General features: G+C 39.6%; 1 protein-coding gene across 13 annotated transcripts in view; it reads left to right on the forward strand.

Moving 5' to 3' along the window:
• rapgef1a (Rap guanine nucleotide exchange factor (GEF) 1a) overlaps window positions 1–19027 on the forward strand; it is a 185163-nt gene that overhangs the window by 81245 nt on the left and 84891 nt on the right. For 12 of the 13 annotated variants that reach the window (XM_063073490.1, XM_063073491.1, XM_063073492.1 and 9 more), the window contains exons 4-9: window positions 1353–1500; window positions 5578–5666; window positions 8385–8537; window positions 10169–10301; window positions 13416–13602; window positions 16760–17254. In XM_063073490.1, coding sequence (XP_062929560.1) covers window positions 1353–1500; window positions 5578–5666; window positions 8385–8537; window positions 10169–10301; window positions 13416–13602; window positions 16760–17254 — 1205 coding nt within the window. The remainder of the gene's footprint in view (window positions 1–1352; window positions 1501–5577; window positions 5667–8384; window positions 8538–10168; window positions 10302–13415; window positions 13603–16759; window positions 17255–19027) is intronic. The other variant, XM_063073494.1, reaches the window with a different exon arrangement.

Consider the following 19027-nt stretch of genomic DNA (forward strand, 5'->3'; position numbering starts at 1 on the left):
ATGTGAACAAAGTGATAATGCATTTATGGGCTGAAGCAATTGATTTATTTTGCCCAATGTTATGCAACACAGGGTTTTCCAATTAATGTCGAATCTCATAGGGCCAGGCATGAGCAAGACCAACAGGGTTTCAACTGGTAATTATTAATTATATTTGAAATGAATATAGTTTATAGATAGTTGATAACAAATAGAAAATGAGGGTATATTAAGGATGATCTTAATGAGAGTATTAAAGCAACTTCAATGATTATGAATATTCTGTGCTTCTTGTGGTAAAGTAAAACCTCCAACCTGATGGCATGAATATTAATTTCTCTAATTTCTGTTAATTTTGCCCCCACCCACCTTTTGTCTTTTTTCCCATTCTGTCTCCCTTCTTATCCTTTCCCTTCTTACCTGCCCATCACTTCACTCTGGTTTCCCTCTTCCATGGTCCACACTTCTCTCCTTATCAGATTTTTTTCTTCTGTACTTTACCTCCTCCACCCATCACCTCCCTGTTTCTCACTTCATTCTCCTCCCCACCCCCACACCCACCCACCTTCCTGTCACCTGGCTTCACCTATCACCTGTCAGCTTGTATTCCTTCCCCACCCCCCTCCAATCAGTCCTGATGAAGAGTCTCAACCGAAAATGTCAACTGTTTATTCATCACGGTAGGTGCTGCTTGAGTTCCTCTAGCATTTTGTGTGTATTGCTCTGGATCTCCAGCACCTTCAGAATCTGCTATTTTAATAGTTAGATGATTTTGTCTGGAGTGAAAAGGTTGTAGTCAGCTCTTTTTTTAAAAGTAGAATTGTACCATAAAAGCTGAGAGAATTTTCCTCTTTAGAGGGGGTAAAGTTGTAAAGTAATTTTTTTAGAAGTTCAAAATTCATGAATGATTAAACGAGGCATGTGGAGTCATCAGTTGACCCAGGATTGAGTTTTATGGAGCTCAGTATGTGGGCAGTGCTGGATTAACTGAATCCCGAAGGAAGAAAATGCGCAATAGATCCATCAATGGTTTTCTCTGTTAAAAGTGGATATTTTCAACATACTTGTAGCATGTATCAGATGTTTCATACTTTCTTTGCATTCAAAAGCAATTTACTTGGTTCTCTGAACATCTTCAGTTTAGGTTTCTTAATGGGTGTCTGTTGGTAATGAGTTTGCAGTTTGGCAATCTTATAGATGCCATTCAGTATCTGTGGCAAAAAGGTAAGTATTTCAAATACATTGCTTCATCAGGACCATGTCTGATGTGAAGGGGTGTATAATTCCACAGGAGATGCTATTTGGCATTGTATGTATTTCTGCTGTTTTCTGTGAATGTATGATAAAAATGACAGTACTCTAATGTTTTTCAGCTCTGCCATCACATCCTGTTTAAATCAGGTGTATCAAAGCCTGGCCAATCTGATTCGCTGGTCTGATCGGGTAATGCTAGAAGGTGTGAATCTAGATGAAAAAGAAATGGTGAATGCAATGATTAAGGCGGTGCTCGATGGAGTGAAGGTATGTAAAATGAAAATAAATAGAGAAATGGGAGTAGAAGTCTGCTGTTATTTGGATCTTCATTCTATCAAAGGTCTTCTCCAGAATATTTCTTCACTTGTTCCATATATGATTGCTTTCAGTTGCCTTTGGAGAAATACTTGATTTGATAGGCAGTTCCTAAAGCAGCAATGTTGAGAATTTATTGTATGAATTATGAGTGGAAACACTATCCATAGGTAGGGTTGCTAATTTTCTCACTCCCAAATAAGGGACAAAAATAGCAGTCAAATACGGGACACTTGTGTTTACCCCGAGAAAGACTACCATGACCATAAAGCCTTGCGCGGGCACCTGTGTGCGCATGTGTGACGTGCGCATGCATGTACGTGCCGATTTTTTTCCTACAAATCGGTTTTGGCGATCCTGTTCAGTGAAACTACACTGTACATACATTATTTCTACTTTATATGGGCTGTGTATTTATCATATCATTCTTGCTTTTACTATATGTTAGTGTTATTTTAGGTTTTATGTGTTATTTGGTATGATTTGGTAGGTTAATTTTTGGGTCTGGGAACGCTCACAAATTTTTCCCATATAGAGGGTAATTGCTTCTTCGCTTTACACTATTTTGGCACGAAAGGTTTCATGGGAATGCTTTACCTTAGCAGGGAAAATACGGGACAAGGGCAGTGCCATATGGGACAAATCAATTTAGCCCAATATACGGGATGTCCCGAATAATACGGGACAGTTGGCAACCCTGTCCATAGGAAAGCTTGCAGTTTCAACTTGACAGGCTTTGAGATAAACATTGACTTAAATTTTAATAATTTATGAATATTAAACATTAAGATTTCCTATTTAACCTAGAATAAATAAAATGAAATTACTCATTTATCACTTTTTCTAGCTAAAAAGATCCAGTTCTGACAAATGCTCTTCAATCTGAAACTTTAATTTCTTATGTTTTATACAGAGAATGCCTGAACTATTTTTTCAGCATTTTCTGTTTTTTTTCCCCAGATTTCCAGCATCTAAAGTTTTTTTTTGATGTTCATAAGAAGATTTTGTAACTTCTATTGCTTCAGTGAAATGCATAGCTTGGAAACCAAAACTGAAACTTGCAGATGCTGGAAATTTGGAGCAATATAGCGCAGAACAAATTCACCACATCAAGCAACCACTGTACAAAGAGAAATGGAGTTAACATTTCAGATTGAAGATCCTTGGTCAGTACTTGTATAGAAGAAACGCATAGAAGTTGCACAGAAGGTAATATTCAGCTTCGGTTAAAATCTTGTTGAAGACAAGATGGGGAATGGAAAACAAGGGATGATTAAGACAAAAGACATGGACAGAAATCTCACCAGAAAGTAGAGGAGAAATTTAGGAGTTGAGTTTTAACACCTTATTGTTAATAAGAACTAAACTTGTTTTTTTGTTGTTTCAGATTGCCAGCATCTGTAGTTTTTGTTTTTGGTTACTTATTATTGAATTCATTTTCAGGAAAGGTTCAAGGGTTTGTTTATTATTAAAGTAGGTGCACAGTATATAGCTCTGAGATTATTATTCTCCAGATAGCCACAAAGCAAAGGAAAACCATGGAAGTCGGTTCAAAGAGACGCAGCAACCCACCTCCCCAGCACAAAACAAGAACGGCAACACGATCATCAAAACCCCCAAACCCTCCTCCCCCTACCCCTGCACAGATTGCAACCCCCACCTACTCACACACCCCCAACCCACCACACACAACGCGCGTGAAAACACGGAATGAAAAGCCATTTATTTGCCTTTGCAGCTTGAAACATTCTTTCTCTCTTCCCTAATATTGGCAAAGAGGCTTTGACATGAAATTCTACACCTCTCTTTTTCCACAAATGCTGACTGACCTCAGTTTTTCCAACATTTTTGCTTTGGTTTCAACAGCATACCACAACATACCATTTTGTAAGTTGAATTCCACTTGATCAATGTATTCGCTTTGAAATTGTAAACTAATTAATTAACAAAGTGAACCAAGCAACTGTTTAAATCCACATAAATTAGAGATTGAATTTACAAATGCTATAATACTTAAAATCTTTCTGCTAGTTAGCATTCCAGGTTGTCTGAACCAACTGAGTTGAGTTTTAATAACATTTTAATGAGGTACAAATAATAGCAAAGTTTAAAAAGAATGTTAGCAGGAACTAAATTTGTTGTCCCTTTCTTACTGAACCCCCTCTGTAATCTCTGCTATCCTTCCCATTCTTCAACCATGTGCTCACCCAGACTTCCTCTTCACCTGTTACCTTCCAGCTTGTACTCTTTCCCCTCCCACCACCTTCTTATTCTGGCATCTTCCCTTCTTTTCCAGTCCCAATAAAGGGTCTCAGCCCAAAATGTGACTCTTTATTACTTGCCATAGATGATGCCTGACAGGTTGAGTTCCTCCAGCATTTTGCGTGTATTGCTCTTGTAACTAATGACTTTATTCCTTTGGATATAAATATAAAAATTTGGGAACTGAATTATCTGTAAATATTTCATAGAGATCAATTTGAGATTCAGATTCTATTCAACAGCTGGAAGTTTTAGAAGACTGTAGTTTAAAGTTTGAATGATAAATACCAAATATTTTAGAAGCTGCTTTTCCGTTAAGCACAGTCACCCTTTGCAGGAAATATGAAAATAGTTCTTACAATGATGTGCCTCCCTCCATTTAGGACAGTTTTTGTCCTGCATTTGACTGTTTTAATACCGCAAGATGAAAAGTATCTTAGACATGACTAGTAATAATTGCTAAACAAAGTTCAATAACTGTGCATGCTGTAGGAATGTTGAAACTCAGTTTGATTCATTGAGCTTGGTTGGAGTATATCAGAGACCCCTTTCTCATGTTGATACAGCTGAACAAATTTAAAAATTGGTATTTTTCACTGGTGGAACTTTGCAACTGTCATACATGCTTTTTTGGCGGGGGAAAATTGCTGAACATTTCTGACTTGCACTTGCCAATGAAGATGACCTGCGGTAAATGAGTATGAGGTTCATTAATCACATTTCATCTTTTCACTGGACATGTCCAGGGACTTGAATAGCCTTTCAGATGAGGCAAAGATTCATCACTTCCAATCTCATCCATTGCTTTTGGTGCTCTTGATGTGGCATTGTTTACATTGGCAAAACCAAGCACAGATCAGATGATTGTTTTGCACGTTGAACTTCCAGTTGTATGTCATTTCAGTTCCCACTCCACACTGACTGTCTGACCTCTGACTCTCTCAGTAAGGCCAACCACAAACTTGAGGAATATGTCTTCTTCCACTTGGGTAGCCTGCAACCCAATGCTATGAACATTGATAGTGTCAAAAACCCAAAGCCCATTGTTCCTTCCAAAAAAATGATGAGAGGGATAATAAATCAGCCATGATAGAATGGTGGTGTGGACTTGATGGGCCAAATGGCCTAATTCTGTTCCTAGGTTTTGTTGTCTCAAACTCCAATCAGTGTACCAAGATTCTTTATCATTTTGTTCACCATTTCCTCCCTCCCACTCCCTTTCCTCACCCCATTCCACGGTTCTCCCTATAATTGGATTTGTTAGCTCCCCTTACTTGACTCCATCTGCCCATTATCTCCCCGCGTCACTTAATTCCACCTGTCACCTATTGTTCCTCCTCAGCTTTTTATAATGGATATTATCCCTCCTGCACTGTCGGCTCTGATGCAGGATCTTGACCTGAAATGTTGACCATCTCTTTGCCTCCATAGATGCTGCTCAACCGGAGTTCCTCTGGAGCAGGGGTTCGCAACCTGGGGTCCACGGACCCTTTGCTTATTGATATTAGTCCCTGGCATGAAAAAGGTCGGGAATCCGTCTCTAGAGGGTTTTTATTGCTCCAGATGCCAGCATTCTCAGACTCTTGTCTCTCCAAATCTTTCTCTGTTGTAGTTTCTTCAGCTATTTAGAAAATGTTTTACTGATTCTGTGTTTCCCATATTGGACATCTCTCTTGATGTAATCTTGATTTTTATGTATGCATGATATTCTTAAGTTACTCTGTCCGTGATCAGTCACACAGTGCTTGACTTGTTGCTTTTCTAAAGGAGCTTGTGAAACTGACAATAGAGAAACAAGAACAGCCATCCCCCACCTCTCCAGTGAAACCCACCCAGCCAACAGCTAAAACTGACAGGTAAGAAGAATTATTTCAAGGTTTAATGATTTGTAACAGGTTGAATCTTGTATTTGAAGTAAACTAAAAGAGCAGTAGGTCATTGCTGTGAAAAATTTGAATTAGATGTTTTTCTTTTATCTCTCAGTGAAAATGTGAATTTGGGTTTGCTGTGTAAATGCGAATTGATGCTGCAAGCAAAATGTTTTGGAAATAAGTTTTTAAATAATGGTACAGTCTGAGAATTTTGTTGCTACAAATTGAATATTTGTGATATTCTTGAGAATCAGACTTTGTATTTCACAGAAACAGATATCCCACCTCCCCTGGAAGTTCCGGGAGTCTCCTGCATATTAATAGTGGCTCCCTGATGCCCGCAAATTATATACAATATTCCGGAAATCAATTTTTTTGAGAGCTAGAGAGAGAGAGAGTGAACGCGAGAGTGACCACGAGAGAGAGAGAGAGAGAGAGAGAGAGAGAGAGAGCGCGCGCCATGGGAGAGTGTTCCAAAAAAAGAAAATATAAAATGTACGTCACCCCAGATTACCCTAAAGTGTACCCCTGCCTAATAGGGGTCAAAAATAATGACAGTGTTGCTCGCTGCACTGTTTGCAACAGTGACTTTTCTATTGCCCATTTTCTGGACGACATGTTGAGGTGAGTTTAACAGGTGTCATTCGTTCATTAGCATAGCTAACGTTATTTAAACTAGCTGGCTAGCTGCTAAGGAGCTACTCTATTGCAGACATCCCACCTCTCCTGGAAGTTCCGGGAGTCTCCCACACATTGATGGTGTTACCTCCCTGAACTGAGTTTTTGCAGGTTGGGATGTTTGTGAAGTTTGTTGTTACTCCTTTCTTATCCTATTAGAGTTGTAAGAACTAAGAGATGGGTTTATTATCAGTATTTTATATGACATGAGATTTGTTGTATTGCAGCAACAGTACAGTGCAAGACATAATTTACAGTAAGTTACAAAAATAAATAGTGCTGAAGAGGAATAACGAGATGGTGTTCATACGTTCATGGACAGTTCAGAAATGTGCTTGATGATGTAGGGGAAGATTGTTGAGTGTGGGTTTCAGACTTCTGTACCTTCTCCATGATAGTAACCAGAAGAGGCATGTCCCAGATGGTGAAGATCCTTAGAAATAGATGCCACCTTCTTGATCATAGGCTCTTGACGATGTTCTTGATTTGGTGGTGGTGGTTGGGGGGGGGGGTGTTGGCTGTGTGCCCATAAAGGAGCTGGTTGAATCAACGATCCTCAAGTTCAAGTTTAATTATCATTGAGCCATACAAGTATATAGCTAAACAAAACAACATTCCTCCAGGGCCAATGTGCAAGGCACATAACCAACAGCACACTGCACACAGTAACCTCCTTGTGATCCTGTGTATTGTGCGATGCAACTACTCAGAATATTCTCCACTATGCATTTATAGAAATTAACAAGAGCCTTCGTTGACATGCCAGTTCTCAGTCTTCCATCATAATAATTTTCAAGTATTGGAAAAGAAGTGGACAAAATTGAGAGTGAACCAAATGAGCATTTTGCTGTTTTTTTTTCAGAAATACTTGCCTTTTGCTCACTAATAAATATTTTGTGTTATCAGTAAGTTTTGCAAAATATATATGGTTTTGCAAAGTTTTATAATTGATATAAATTTTGAAATTATTTCCCAATTTTTTTTTGTTGTGCATTTTGGCTCATTATACTAACCTGTGTCAAAATCTTCTCTGGTGTATTCTCTTCAATGATTTCTTCTTTTCTGACCATTTCTAGCTTGACTCACCCACTCCCAGGTGTTTTAATCTTTTTCTTCCATTTGCCTGAATCTTTCCTCGTAATAGGTAGATATTGTAGGCAATAAAGTAACACAAACAATAATGTAAGGCTGAAGTTACTTTGTTAAATTGTTACTAGTTTGTGGGTCAAATGAACAAGGCAATGCCATCCCTACTGTACAGTATATATCCAAAATTGATTTGTCCACTATAGATGATGGGTGGTAGTGGGTGAAGAAAATAATTGATACAGGCACGGTAGCTTAGTAGTTAGTGCAACACTTTACAGAACCAGCGCCCCGGGTTCAATTCCCACTACTGCTAAGTAGTTTGTATGTTTTTCCAGTGACCATGCGGTTTTCCTCCTAGTGCTCTGGTCTCCTCCCACATTCCAAAGACATACAACTTGATAGGTTAATTAGTCATTATAAATTGTCCCATGGTTAGGCTAGAATTAAATCGGGGGATTGCTCGTGGCTTGAAGGGCTGGAAAGACCTATTCCATGCTGTATGTCAATAAATAAATAAAAGTCTCTGAAACCTGTGAAAAGGGACCTTGACAGTGGTGAAGTTCAACAATGGTGTATGTCCATTAATTAGCAGAGACTCAATTTAAACATTTTTATAACATGCCCAAATTCTTCTATGTCTGAATCCTTCCTTGTAGATCAGTAAGTATTTCACATAAGCATCATAACACTTCGGAATTTGAATCATCGGTTTGAGTGTCATCCACTTTCGTTACCAGAAAAAGTAATAACAGCTATATTACCACATCTGATTAAGTTGCAGATAACACATGGTTAAAAATTTGCTACATCTTATAGAGTTCTTTGATGCATAGTTTATATTAGCTTACGTGGGGGGAAAAAGCTTATTTCCTTGTTATCGTTAATCTCTGCCAACAAAGTTTTAAATTATTTTGATCTGTTGCTTGATTCTCAAAGTGTAACAGAGCTTCCCTTGACTGACCGTGAAAAGGAGATTTTAACGAAAACTACTCCAATGACAAGATCACTGGAGGCATTTTCAGACTCTGCGGATGGGGAATGTGCTCCACCAAAGCCGCCACTGCCTGGTATTCGTATCATGGAACATGGGTAAACATGCCCAATGTTTTGTATGCATTTAGAGATTTAGAGTCTATGACTTAGACAGTAACACTTTTGCCTCTTATATAATATTGTGTTGATAGAAATACTGTCTTTTTGGTGAACCATTATACACATGCCTGGTCCATCTTGCCACTAGTACCAATTAAATGAGCAACCAAGCTAAGCTAGTTTTCCATCCAACTCCTCAACTGTTTTTTTAAAACCTGGAACTCTAGTAAAAGGATCGAAACCTTACCCCAAGTTTAATTCAATTTATTTTGTATTACTTATATATTGAACTTCTGACTTGGAGTGCTTTGCTGAGTGCACAAAAGAGGCAGTCACATGCCCAACTATCCATGGGATTTACAAAGCCATTTGGACAGCTGGTGAGGCTCTGTACCTCAGACTCACTGACTGTTGAAACTGCATTATTTGCAAGCATTCAGTAATACTGGGACAATTTTTGTTTAAAATGTTAAAAAAAAAGGATTTTAAACCAAACCATTTGGTCACAAGAAATTAACTGAAAATATAACTCCTGCTTCTATCTACCTCTGATATCTCCCCTAAATTTTCTTGCACTTACCTTAAACAGATGTCCTCTGGTATTAGCTCTTATTGCCCTGGGGGAATAGGTACTGACTGTCCACTCTCTCTGTGCCTCTCATTATCTTATACACCTCTATCAAGTTGCCTTTCATTCAGCTTTGCTCCAAAGAGAAAAGCCCTAGCTCACTCATAAGAGATGCTCTCTTATTCAGGCAGCATCCTGGTAAATCTCCTCTATGCCCTCTCTAAAATGTTGACATCCTTTTGATAATGAGGCAACCAGAACTTTACACGTTACTCCAAGTGTGGTCGGACCAGAGCTTTATCGAGCTGCAAGATTACCTCACAGCTCTTGAACTCAATTCCCCAATTAATGAAGGCCAGCATGCCATATACTGCCTTAACCACCTTATCAACTTGCATGACAACTTCGAAGAATCTATGCATTTGGACCCCAAGATCCCTCTTTTCTTCCCCAGTGCTAAGAATCCTGCCATTATCCTTGTACTCTGCCATAACATTTGACTTTCCATACTTTTCTGGATTGGTACAGGATCCATAGTCCACAACACCAGCAACCTTTGTGTCATCTGCAAATTCACTAATTTACCCTTTCACTTCTTCTCCAAGTTATTTACAACAATTAGTCACTAACTTCCGGGCAGAATATGCCATCTACTATCACCTTCTGCCTTCTCTGGGCAAGTCAATTCTGAATCTCTGCAGCCAAGGTTTTATGCATCCCATGTGTTGTGACTTTCTGGTTGAGCTTACAATGGAGAGCCTTATCAAATGTCTGTAGTTCCTTATGTCTGCCCAATTGTTCAGTAAGATCACAGCTGAATTTTAAAACTAATTTTTAAAAATGTCAACTGTTCTGATAGTACCGTTGAAATTAAAAGAGCTGAGAGAATGTTTATATTTTTAAAATAACGAATGCAATTTGTACGTTGTTCTTTGAGGTGCTTTAATTGTGATTTTTTTTCTAGTTAACCATTTCATTTACTACCCTCTGGTTAAATTTATAAGAAATTGTTACAGTGCTTAGTGATGTTGATTAAATTACTGAATTCTTTGACCTGCAGCAGTCCTGCTTCTTCAGTTTTACCACCTCTACCACCCAAAAAGAGACAGTCTGCACCTTCACCTACCAGAGTGGCAGTAGTGTGTCCTATGAGTCGAACTACCAGTGGTTCTAGTATACCTAATACCAGGCAGGTACGGGAAGTGTTTACATTTTGAATGGTATTAGACGAGATGAAATAATTTGTACAGTTGCTGAGCAACAGTCTCTGTATAATTAGTTACTAAAAATATCCAAGCTAAAAGATACACAAATGTATTAGAACTATACCACAGGTTGAGTATCCCTTATCCGAAATGCTTGGGGCTGGAAGTGTTGGATTTCAGATTTTGGAATATATAATGAGATAGCTTGGGATTGCATAATTTGTGATTGAATTTGTGCTATCAGTGAGCAGTCTTGTTTTACATTTGTTCATCACACATATGTACTTAATAGTAAAAATTATTACATATCATTAATATGAAAATATAATATATGCAGGGTAACAAAAGCAGCACAGCAGCATTGGGAGAATCAGCTGTTGAGCAAACACAGATAATGGCAGGCTTTCAGTCTCCACCTATGATACTGTGTTTTGATTAAAAGTTTACAGTACACTATTTGTGTTTTACTTTTTTTAGGTTTTATGTAAGGTGTAAAGCAATCAGCATCGTAGTATAGCCCTGGTGTTAGATTTTTATCAGTAATAGAACATAGAACATAGCACATTACAGGCCCTTAGGCCCACAATGTTGGGCCGACCCTCAAACCCTGCCTCCCATATAACTCCCCACCTTAAATTCCTCCATATACCTGTCTAGTAGTCTCTTAAACTTCACTAGTGTATCTGCCTCCACCACTGACTCAGGCAGTGCATTCCACGCACCAACCACTCTGAGTAAAACAACCTTCCTCTAATATCCCCCCTACCTAAAGCCATGTCCTCTTGTATTGAGCAGTGGTGCCCTGGGGAAGAAGCGCTGGCTATCCACTCTATCTATTCCTCTTAATATCTTGTACACCTCTATCATGTCTCCTCTCATCCTCCTTCTCTCCAAAGAGTAAAGCCCTAGCTCCCTTAATCTCTGATCATAATCCATACTCTCTAAACCAGGCAGCATCCTGGTAAATCTCCTCTGTACCCTTTCCAATGCTTCCACATCCTTCCTATAATGAGGCGACCAGAACTGGACACAGTACTCCAAGTGTGGCCTAACCAGAGTTTTATAGAGCTGCATCATTACATCGCGATTCTTAAACTCTGTCCCTCGACTTATAAAAGCTAACACCCCATAAGCTTTCTTAACTACCCTATCTACCTGTGAGCCAACTTTCAGGGATCTGTGGACATATACCCCCAAATCCCTCTGCTCCTCCACACTACCAAGTATCCTGCCATTTACTTTGTACTCTGCCTTGGAGTTTGTCCTTCCAAAGTGTACCACCTCACACTTCTCCGGGTTGAACTCCATCTGCCACTTCTCAGCCCACTTCTGCATCCTATCAATGTCTCTCTGCAATCTTCGACAATCCCCTACACTATCTACAACACCACCAACCTTTGTGTCGTCTGCAATCTTGCCAACCCACCCTTCTACCCCCACGTCCAGGTCGTTAATAAAAATCACGAAAAGTAGAGGTCCCAGAACCGATCCTTGTGGGACACCACGAGTCACAATCCTCCAATCTGAATGTACTCCCTCCACCACGACCCTCTGCCTTCTGTGGACAAGCCAATTCTGAATCCACCTGGCCAAACTTCCCTGGATCCCATGCCTTCTGACTTTCTGAATAAGCCTACTGTGTGGAACCTTGTCAAATACCTTACTAAAATCCATGTAGATCACATCCACTGCACTACCCTCATCTATATGCCTGGTCACCTCCTCAAAGAACTCTATCAGGCTTGTTAGACATGATCTGCCCTTCACAAAGCCATGCTGACTGTCTCTGATCAGACCATGATTCTCTAAATGCCCATAGATCCTATCTCTTAAGAATCTTTTCCAACAGCTTTCCCACCACAGACGTAAGGCTCACTGGTCTGTAATAACCCGGACTATCCCTACTACCTTTTTTGAACAAGGGGACAACATTCGCCTCCCTCTAATCCTCCGGTACCATTCCCGTGGACAGCGAGGACATAAAGATCCTAGCCAGAGGCTCAGCAATCTCTTCCCTCGCCTTGTGGAGCAGCCTGGGGAATATTCCGTCAAGCCCTGGGGACTTATCTATCCTAATGTATTTAACAACGCCAGCACCTCCTCTCCCTTAATATCAACATGCTCCAGAACATCAACCTTACTCATATTGTCCTCACCGCCATCAAGAGTTCCCTCTTATTGGTGAATACCAAAGAGAAGTATTCATTGAGGTCCTCGCTCACTTCCACAGCCTCCAGGCACATCTTCCCACCTTAATCTCTAATCGGTCCCACCTTCACTCCTGTTATCCTTTTTTTCTTCAATTGAAGAATGCCTTGGGATTTTCCTTTACCCTACTCACCAAGGCCTTCTCATGCCCCCTTCTTGTTCTTCTCACCCCCTTCTTAAGCTCCTTTCTTGCTACCCTATATTCCTCAATAGACCCATCTGATTCTTGCTTCCTAAACCTCATGTATGCTGCCGCCTTCCACCTCACCTGATTTTCCACCTCACTTGTCACCCTGCCATATCACCAGGACAAATTTATCCCTAACATCCTGCAGGAGATCTCGAAACATCGACCACATGTCCATAGTACATTTCCCTGAAAAAACATCATCCCAATTCACACTCACAAGTTCTAGCCTTATAGCCTCATAATCTGTCCTTCCCCAATTAAAAATTTTCCTGTCCTCTCTGATTCTGTCCTTTTCCATAATAACGCTAAAGGCCAGGGATGCTCACCCACTGAGAGATCTGTGACCTGACCCGGTTCGTTACCTCGTACTAGATCTAGTATGGTAATGATCTTGACAATCTCATCAATTAATTTCTCTGCTGCTTCTTAATCAGCAGATGCTTTAAAAACCTAATACCTTGCCTTTTTTAAACTTCTGCATCCAGCCTGCTGAATATTCAATTACCTTTAATTTTTAGTTCATCGTGATAGGTCTTTGTTTGGAGAATGTTAGTTCATGCATCATACATTTTTCCATTTATAATTAAGAACTGCAGTGATTATGTTGCATTGTATATAAATGAAAGAATGTATTTGACTGTAAATTGTTCTTAAATTGATGTGATGAAGATGATAAAAAATTAATTAGTGTCTTGTATGTTTAGGAGTTTGACAGTTTGGATTGTTACTTGCAAAGGCGACTGTCTGGTGGCAGCCACTCCTATGGTGGAGAATCACCAAGGGTATCTCCGTGTAACAGCATAGGAAAGCTGAGCAAGTCAGATGAACAGCTGTCATCACTGGACAACGATAGTGGACAGTGTTCACAGAACACAAGCTGTGAAACACTTGGTAAGCCGGCATTGTTTCTTTTTCAAAGATATTAGCATTAAATTGACACATTGATTTTCTCACCCTTTTCTTTCCCTACAATATATAGTTTCCAATATATAGCACGTGTAGGTCTCTAGTGTATTTGCTTTTTGAAAGCCTGTTGAAAGAAGTTTACATTGGTCTTTTTTTCACTCAACCTCCACTTTCTCTCCTCACAGAAACATGCATGGAACTTGTAGTAATTTATGATTATTTAGTGTGAAGGAAGGGAAATTGTTTCCAGTGGGGATAAGTCAATATAAAGCAGACAAAAATAAAATTTGTCTTAAATCTCATTACTTGTCCCCATTGTATTCAAAGTATAAATAGAGCAATGTAGTCAAGTTGCATAGGAGCATGCCATTAGGAACACCAATGCTCATGTCAACCATCAAGTACTTGTCTATGCTAATGGCAGCACTTGGTCGATAGCCTTCTATGTTTCAGCAATAATAGTGTTTGTCTAAATGCATAAACATGAGAATATCTGTCATATCCACTTGAAACAGTGTGCTACAGATTGTAACACCCAAGGGCACCAACATTTCTCCAATCCTCTCAATGCCTTACTCAGACCTCTGACTTCCATTTTTAGTTACCTAGCCTATCCATGCCCTTCATAATTTTGTGCACCTTAATCAGAGCCCTCTGCAGTCTCTGACATTCCAAGAAACACAAGCCCAACCAACCCAACCAACCCAACCAGTGATGACTCTCATCACAACTGAATGCTCTATCCCGGACAACAGCATGCTGAGTCTCCTCTACACCCCCTTCAATGCAATTGAATTTATCCCGCAATATGGTTCCCAGAATGCACACAGTACCCCACCTGTGAATATTTTAAGTTGTGCCTTAACCTCCCTGATCTTGTATTGTTTGCCTAATAAAGGTAAGTAACCTCAGTATTTCTTCAAGCTGTACCATCTCTTATGAGACGATAAGACATGAGAGCAGAACTAGGCTATTCGACCCATCGTGTCTGCTCCACCATTCGATCATGGCTGATTTATTTTCCCTCACAACCCCATTCTCCTGCCTTCTCCCCATAACCTTTGTTGCCCTTACTAATCAAGAACCCATCAACCGCCACTTTAAATATACCCCGTGACTCAGCCTTCACCACCCTCGGGCTAAAGAAATTCCTCCTCCTATCTGTTCTAAAGGGACATCCTTATATTCTGAGGCTGTGCCCTCTGGTCCTAGACTCTCCCATCATAGGAAATATCCTTCACTCTTTCTAGACCTTTCAATATTTGGTAGATTTCAATGAGATTCCCTCCCCCACCCCTCTTTCTTCTAAACTCCAGCAAGTATAGGCCCAGAGCTGTCAAATGCTGATCATTCTGATGAACCTCCTCTGGATCCTCTCCAATGCCAGCATATCCTTCCTTGGATATGATTGTGTGACCACAAGATTGTGAGCTTAGCCTCCTGTTCTGAGCCCTTTACACTTAAGATTGTGAGACTAAGCACAGCCCTAATGCCTTATTTAACTTTGCTGATGACTCTGCTGTCAGTGACTGAATCAAAGGTGGTGACAAATCAGCTTATTAGAGTGAGACTGAAAATCTGGCTGAGTAGTGCCACAAATTTGCACCCAAGGTCAGCAAGACCAAGGAGCTGATTATTGACTTCAGGAGGAGGACGCCGGAGGTCCATGAGCCAGTCCTCGTTGGGGGAATCGGAGGTGAAGAGGGTCAGCACCTCTAAACTCCTTGGTGTTATAATTTCAAACCAGGTATCCTAGGCCCAACATATTAGTGCAATTACAAAGGAAGCATGACACACTTCTACTTTCTTAGAAGTTTGCAGAGATTCAGCATGACATCTAAAACTTTGACAGACTTCTAAAGATGTGTGGTGGAGAGTATATTGACTGGTTGCATCACAGCCTGGTATGGAGACACCAATGCCCTTGAATGGAAAATTCTACAAAAAGTAGCACATATGGCCCAGTCTACTACAGGTAAACCCTCCCCACCATTGACCACATCTGCATGGACCATTGTCGCAGGAAAGCAGCATCCATCATCAAGGACCTCCATCACACAGGTCATGCTCTCTTCTCGCTGCTGCCATCAGGAAAAAGGTACAGGATACTCAGGGCTTTCACTACTAGGTTCAAAAACAGTTATTACCCCTCAAACATCAGTCTTTTGAACCAGTAGGGATAATGTCACTCAGCTTTACTCTCCTCACCACAGAACTGTTCCCATAACCTATGGACTCGCTTTCAAGGACACTTTGTCTCATGTTCTTGATATTTATTGCTTATTTATTTTTTTTTGTATTTGCACGGTTTGTTGTCTTTTGCACATTGATTGTCCATCCAGTCTTTCATTGATTCTATTATAGTTCTTGGATTTATGAGTATTCCCGCAAGAAAACGAATCTCAGGGTTGTATATGGAGACATATATGTACCTTGATAATAAATTTACTGTGAGTTTTGTTATAGAGTTCCAAACTGCTCACAATCTCACAAACCACCAAATGTAGTCTGAGCAATGCCTTATTAAGCCTCAGCATTATATCCTTATATCCTTTTCCCAGTTTTATGACCTTACCAAAATGCATCATCTCACAGTTATCAAGATTAAATTTCACTTACCATTGCTTTGCCTGTTTTAGTAATTCTAAGGTAATTTTTCTAAGATATTTTCCCAAAACTATCCTCTGTGCTGTCAACAATGCCTATTTTATTGTCAGCTCCACACTTATTAATCATATGTCCTATGTTCACATCTAAGTCATTAATGTATGTAACAGGAAGTTTGCCGGCACCGATCATAGGATTACACCACTGGTCATCGGCCTCAATTCACAAACTAATCCACAGTCATCACCCGCTGCCTCCTATTAACTAGTCAGTTTTGAATCTACTTTGCCTTAGATCCTACGTATCTCGATCTCCATCAAAGACATGTAAGCTTAAAAAAGGGATCTCTGTTATTTGAGAAGGTAACCATTGTTGAAATGAGAGGTTACACTGCATGCTCCCCTTAAAGGCTTCTGTATCGATTAATAACCTTGCTGAATCCGTTTTTTACTTGCAAGGGTATCTGATACAAAGTTACAAGATGTAGCTGAGTGTACCTCACACCTTTTAATTAATTTTAAACTTTTTTTTGCAGATAATCCAGAAAATTATGATCCCGATTATGACTTCCTGCATCAGGATCTTTCAAATGCTGATCAGAATTCGCAACACATTTCAGGCATGCTAAGCCCGCTACCAGAGTCAGCAGTAGAATCCAGTTCACCTCTTCCTGGGCAGACATTTACTTCACAAGCAGTGCCTGACTGGCGGCTGGGGCCGCAGACTAATGCTTCACCAATGCAAATACCACCGGCATTACCAGAGAAGAAACGCAAGAGTGCTGGTTCATCAGAGAGTTCAGGATCTAGGGTTTCTTATGAGAGATTTCCTTCACAGTATGACAATATTTCTGAGGAAGAAATGCAGAATTCTGCTGTGCCAACAGTGCAATACCCTCCATTTGCTGTAGTTTCACCAAGGCAACAAGGAGTTCCATCGATGTCAGTTGGATTCCAGGATATTGATGTTTCAGAAATGGCAGGAGTACCTGAGAAGCCTCCTCCGCTCCCAGAAAAAAAGGCCAGGCACAGTGAGTATTTACCTCTTCAACATTTCAATGTTAATACTTCTTTTGTTGTTGAAGTATAAAGTGTGCTACTTTAGTGTGAATATGCAATATACACTCTGCTCATTGGTGAAGAGAATTATAACTCTTCACCAATAGCATGTTTTAGTGCATGATATGGGTCCAATGGTCCTTTACCTATCACCTTGAGTTGTTCCTTTTACAACAGACACCTTTGTCCAAAGTGGAACTCTTTTGGCTGGATGAATTCTGTATTTGTGCTGTTGGTTTTCCCATCTCTGTTCATATGCATGGAGTATTTGCAAAGTCTTTACTTAAATATTGGTGATAATATTGTTTAATATATTTTATACTGTGACTTGGTAGTGTCATTATGTAACTGAAGTTCTTCTGATAAGTTATTGCAACACTGACCATTGGCTACTTTAGTAATGACATTGGTGTCAATAAAGTTGGCATTAATTAGACTGAAAAGCCATATTGGGTTTTAATAAATCCAATGGGTTGTATATCTTGAGCATATTCAGAATCTGAGCCAGTTTTATTTTTATAATAAGTACTGCATTGTTATTTTCCATTTGTAATTGGCTCTTTGAAATATCAAAGCACATTATTACAAGGTTATAACGTTTCTTTTCCCATACTATTTGTCCATTGCTGTTTGATTTTATAAAAGGAATATCTATAACAAAAATCAGCTCAGCTGACCATGAATCATTTCTCTGTCACCAAGAGGAAAAGGAAGTTTGTGGTTCCTGGAACAAATCTGTAGCTGGTTCTGCCTAATTTGTTTTCTTCTAAAATTAGGTCTTGTAATAAATCTAGTGATAGACATTTTCCTTTCCATGTGACATCCCCTTTGTGGCAGAGCTAAGATGCTTGGCTATTGCTTTACTTTTCAGTTCCAATCTGGTCAAGGGTGCCATCCATACACATGCTGTGGTTGGTTAACAAGAAAATGTCAAAGGTTGGATATTACATAGTGAGTGATTTGTCTCCTAACGGAACAAAACCTTCCCACCACATAGAATGCATGTGAGGAGTTTAATGGAATACTCTCTGCCTGGATGTGTGCCACTTCATTAGTATTCAAAGCATGGCGATATTTAGTACAGGTACAAGTAATCTGCTTGATTGACATCCGAATACTCTTTAAGTACTCATTCCCTCCACCACTGCCCAATATCAGCAGCAAGGTCTAAAATTTGCATTTACTCGTCGAGCCCACACTTGACAGCACCATCAAATCAGCAATGGCTATCTTTAAGAAGTGCAGGGTCAATAACACATCACTTGCTTGATGGTCAATATTCATCAGATGTGTGTGTGAGATCAGGTTGCAGTCTTTTGAGCGTTTCTGGTACAACTCTCTGTCTTTTATATTTATTTGCCTTGAATAATCCATTGGCGTTAACTGTAGCTGTAATTCTCCAATCTGATCAAGAATTATGAGGCCAATTCTCAATTGTCCTAAGTGGAAAGTAGCTAACTTTGAAGGATTCAGTCAAAGAAAATGCCTCTGCAGTAAAGGCACTTGATGTAGTTGTCTGTTTATGACCTAAAGTAAAGCTAGCTTTTGACTTGGAACACTTCCATAAAGAACTTGTGGTTCTCCTGACTTAATATACTTCTTGGCATTTTGGAATGTGTGTGTATATTGTATTTTTTGCACTTTGAATATATCATTGAACATATAAGTTTAGGTTAATTATTCTAGACTCAAAAGTTGAACTTCTGCTTGCTTAGAGTTGAGGATTAAGTTCTGGCTGACTGAAG

This window comes from Mobula hypostoma, chromosome 21, assembly GCF_963921235.1.
Source record: "Mobula hypostoma chromosome 21, sMobHyp1.1, whole genome shotgun sequence".
In the NCBI taxonomy this organism is placed as follows: Eukaryota; Metazoa; Chordata; class Chondrichthyes; order Myliobatiformes; family Myliobatidae; genus Mobula; species Mobula hypostoma.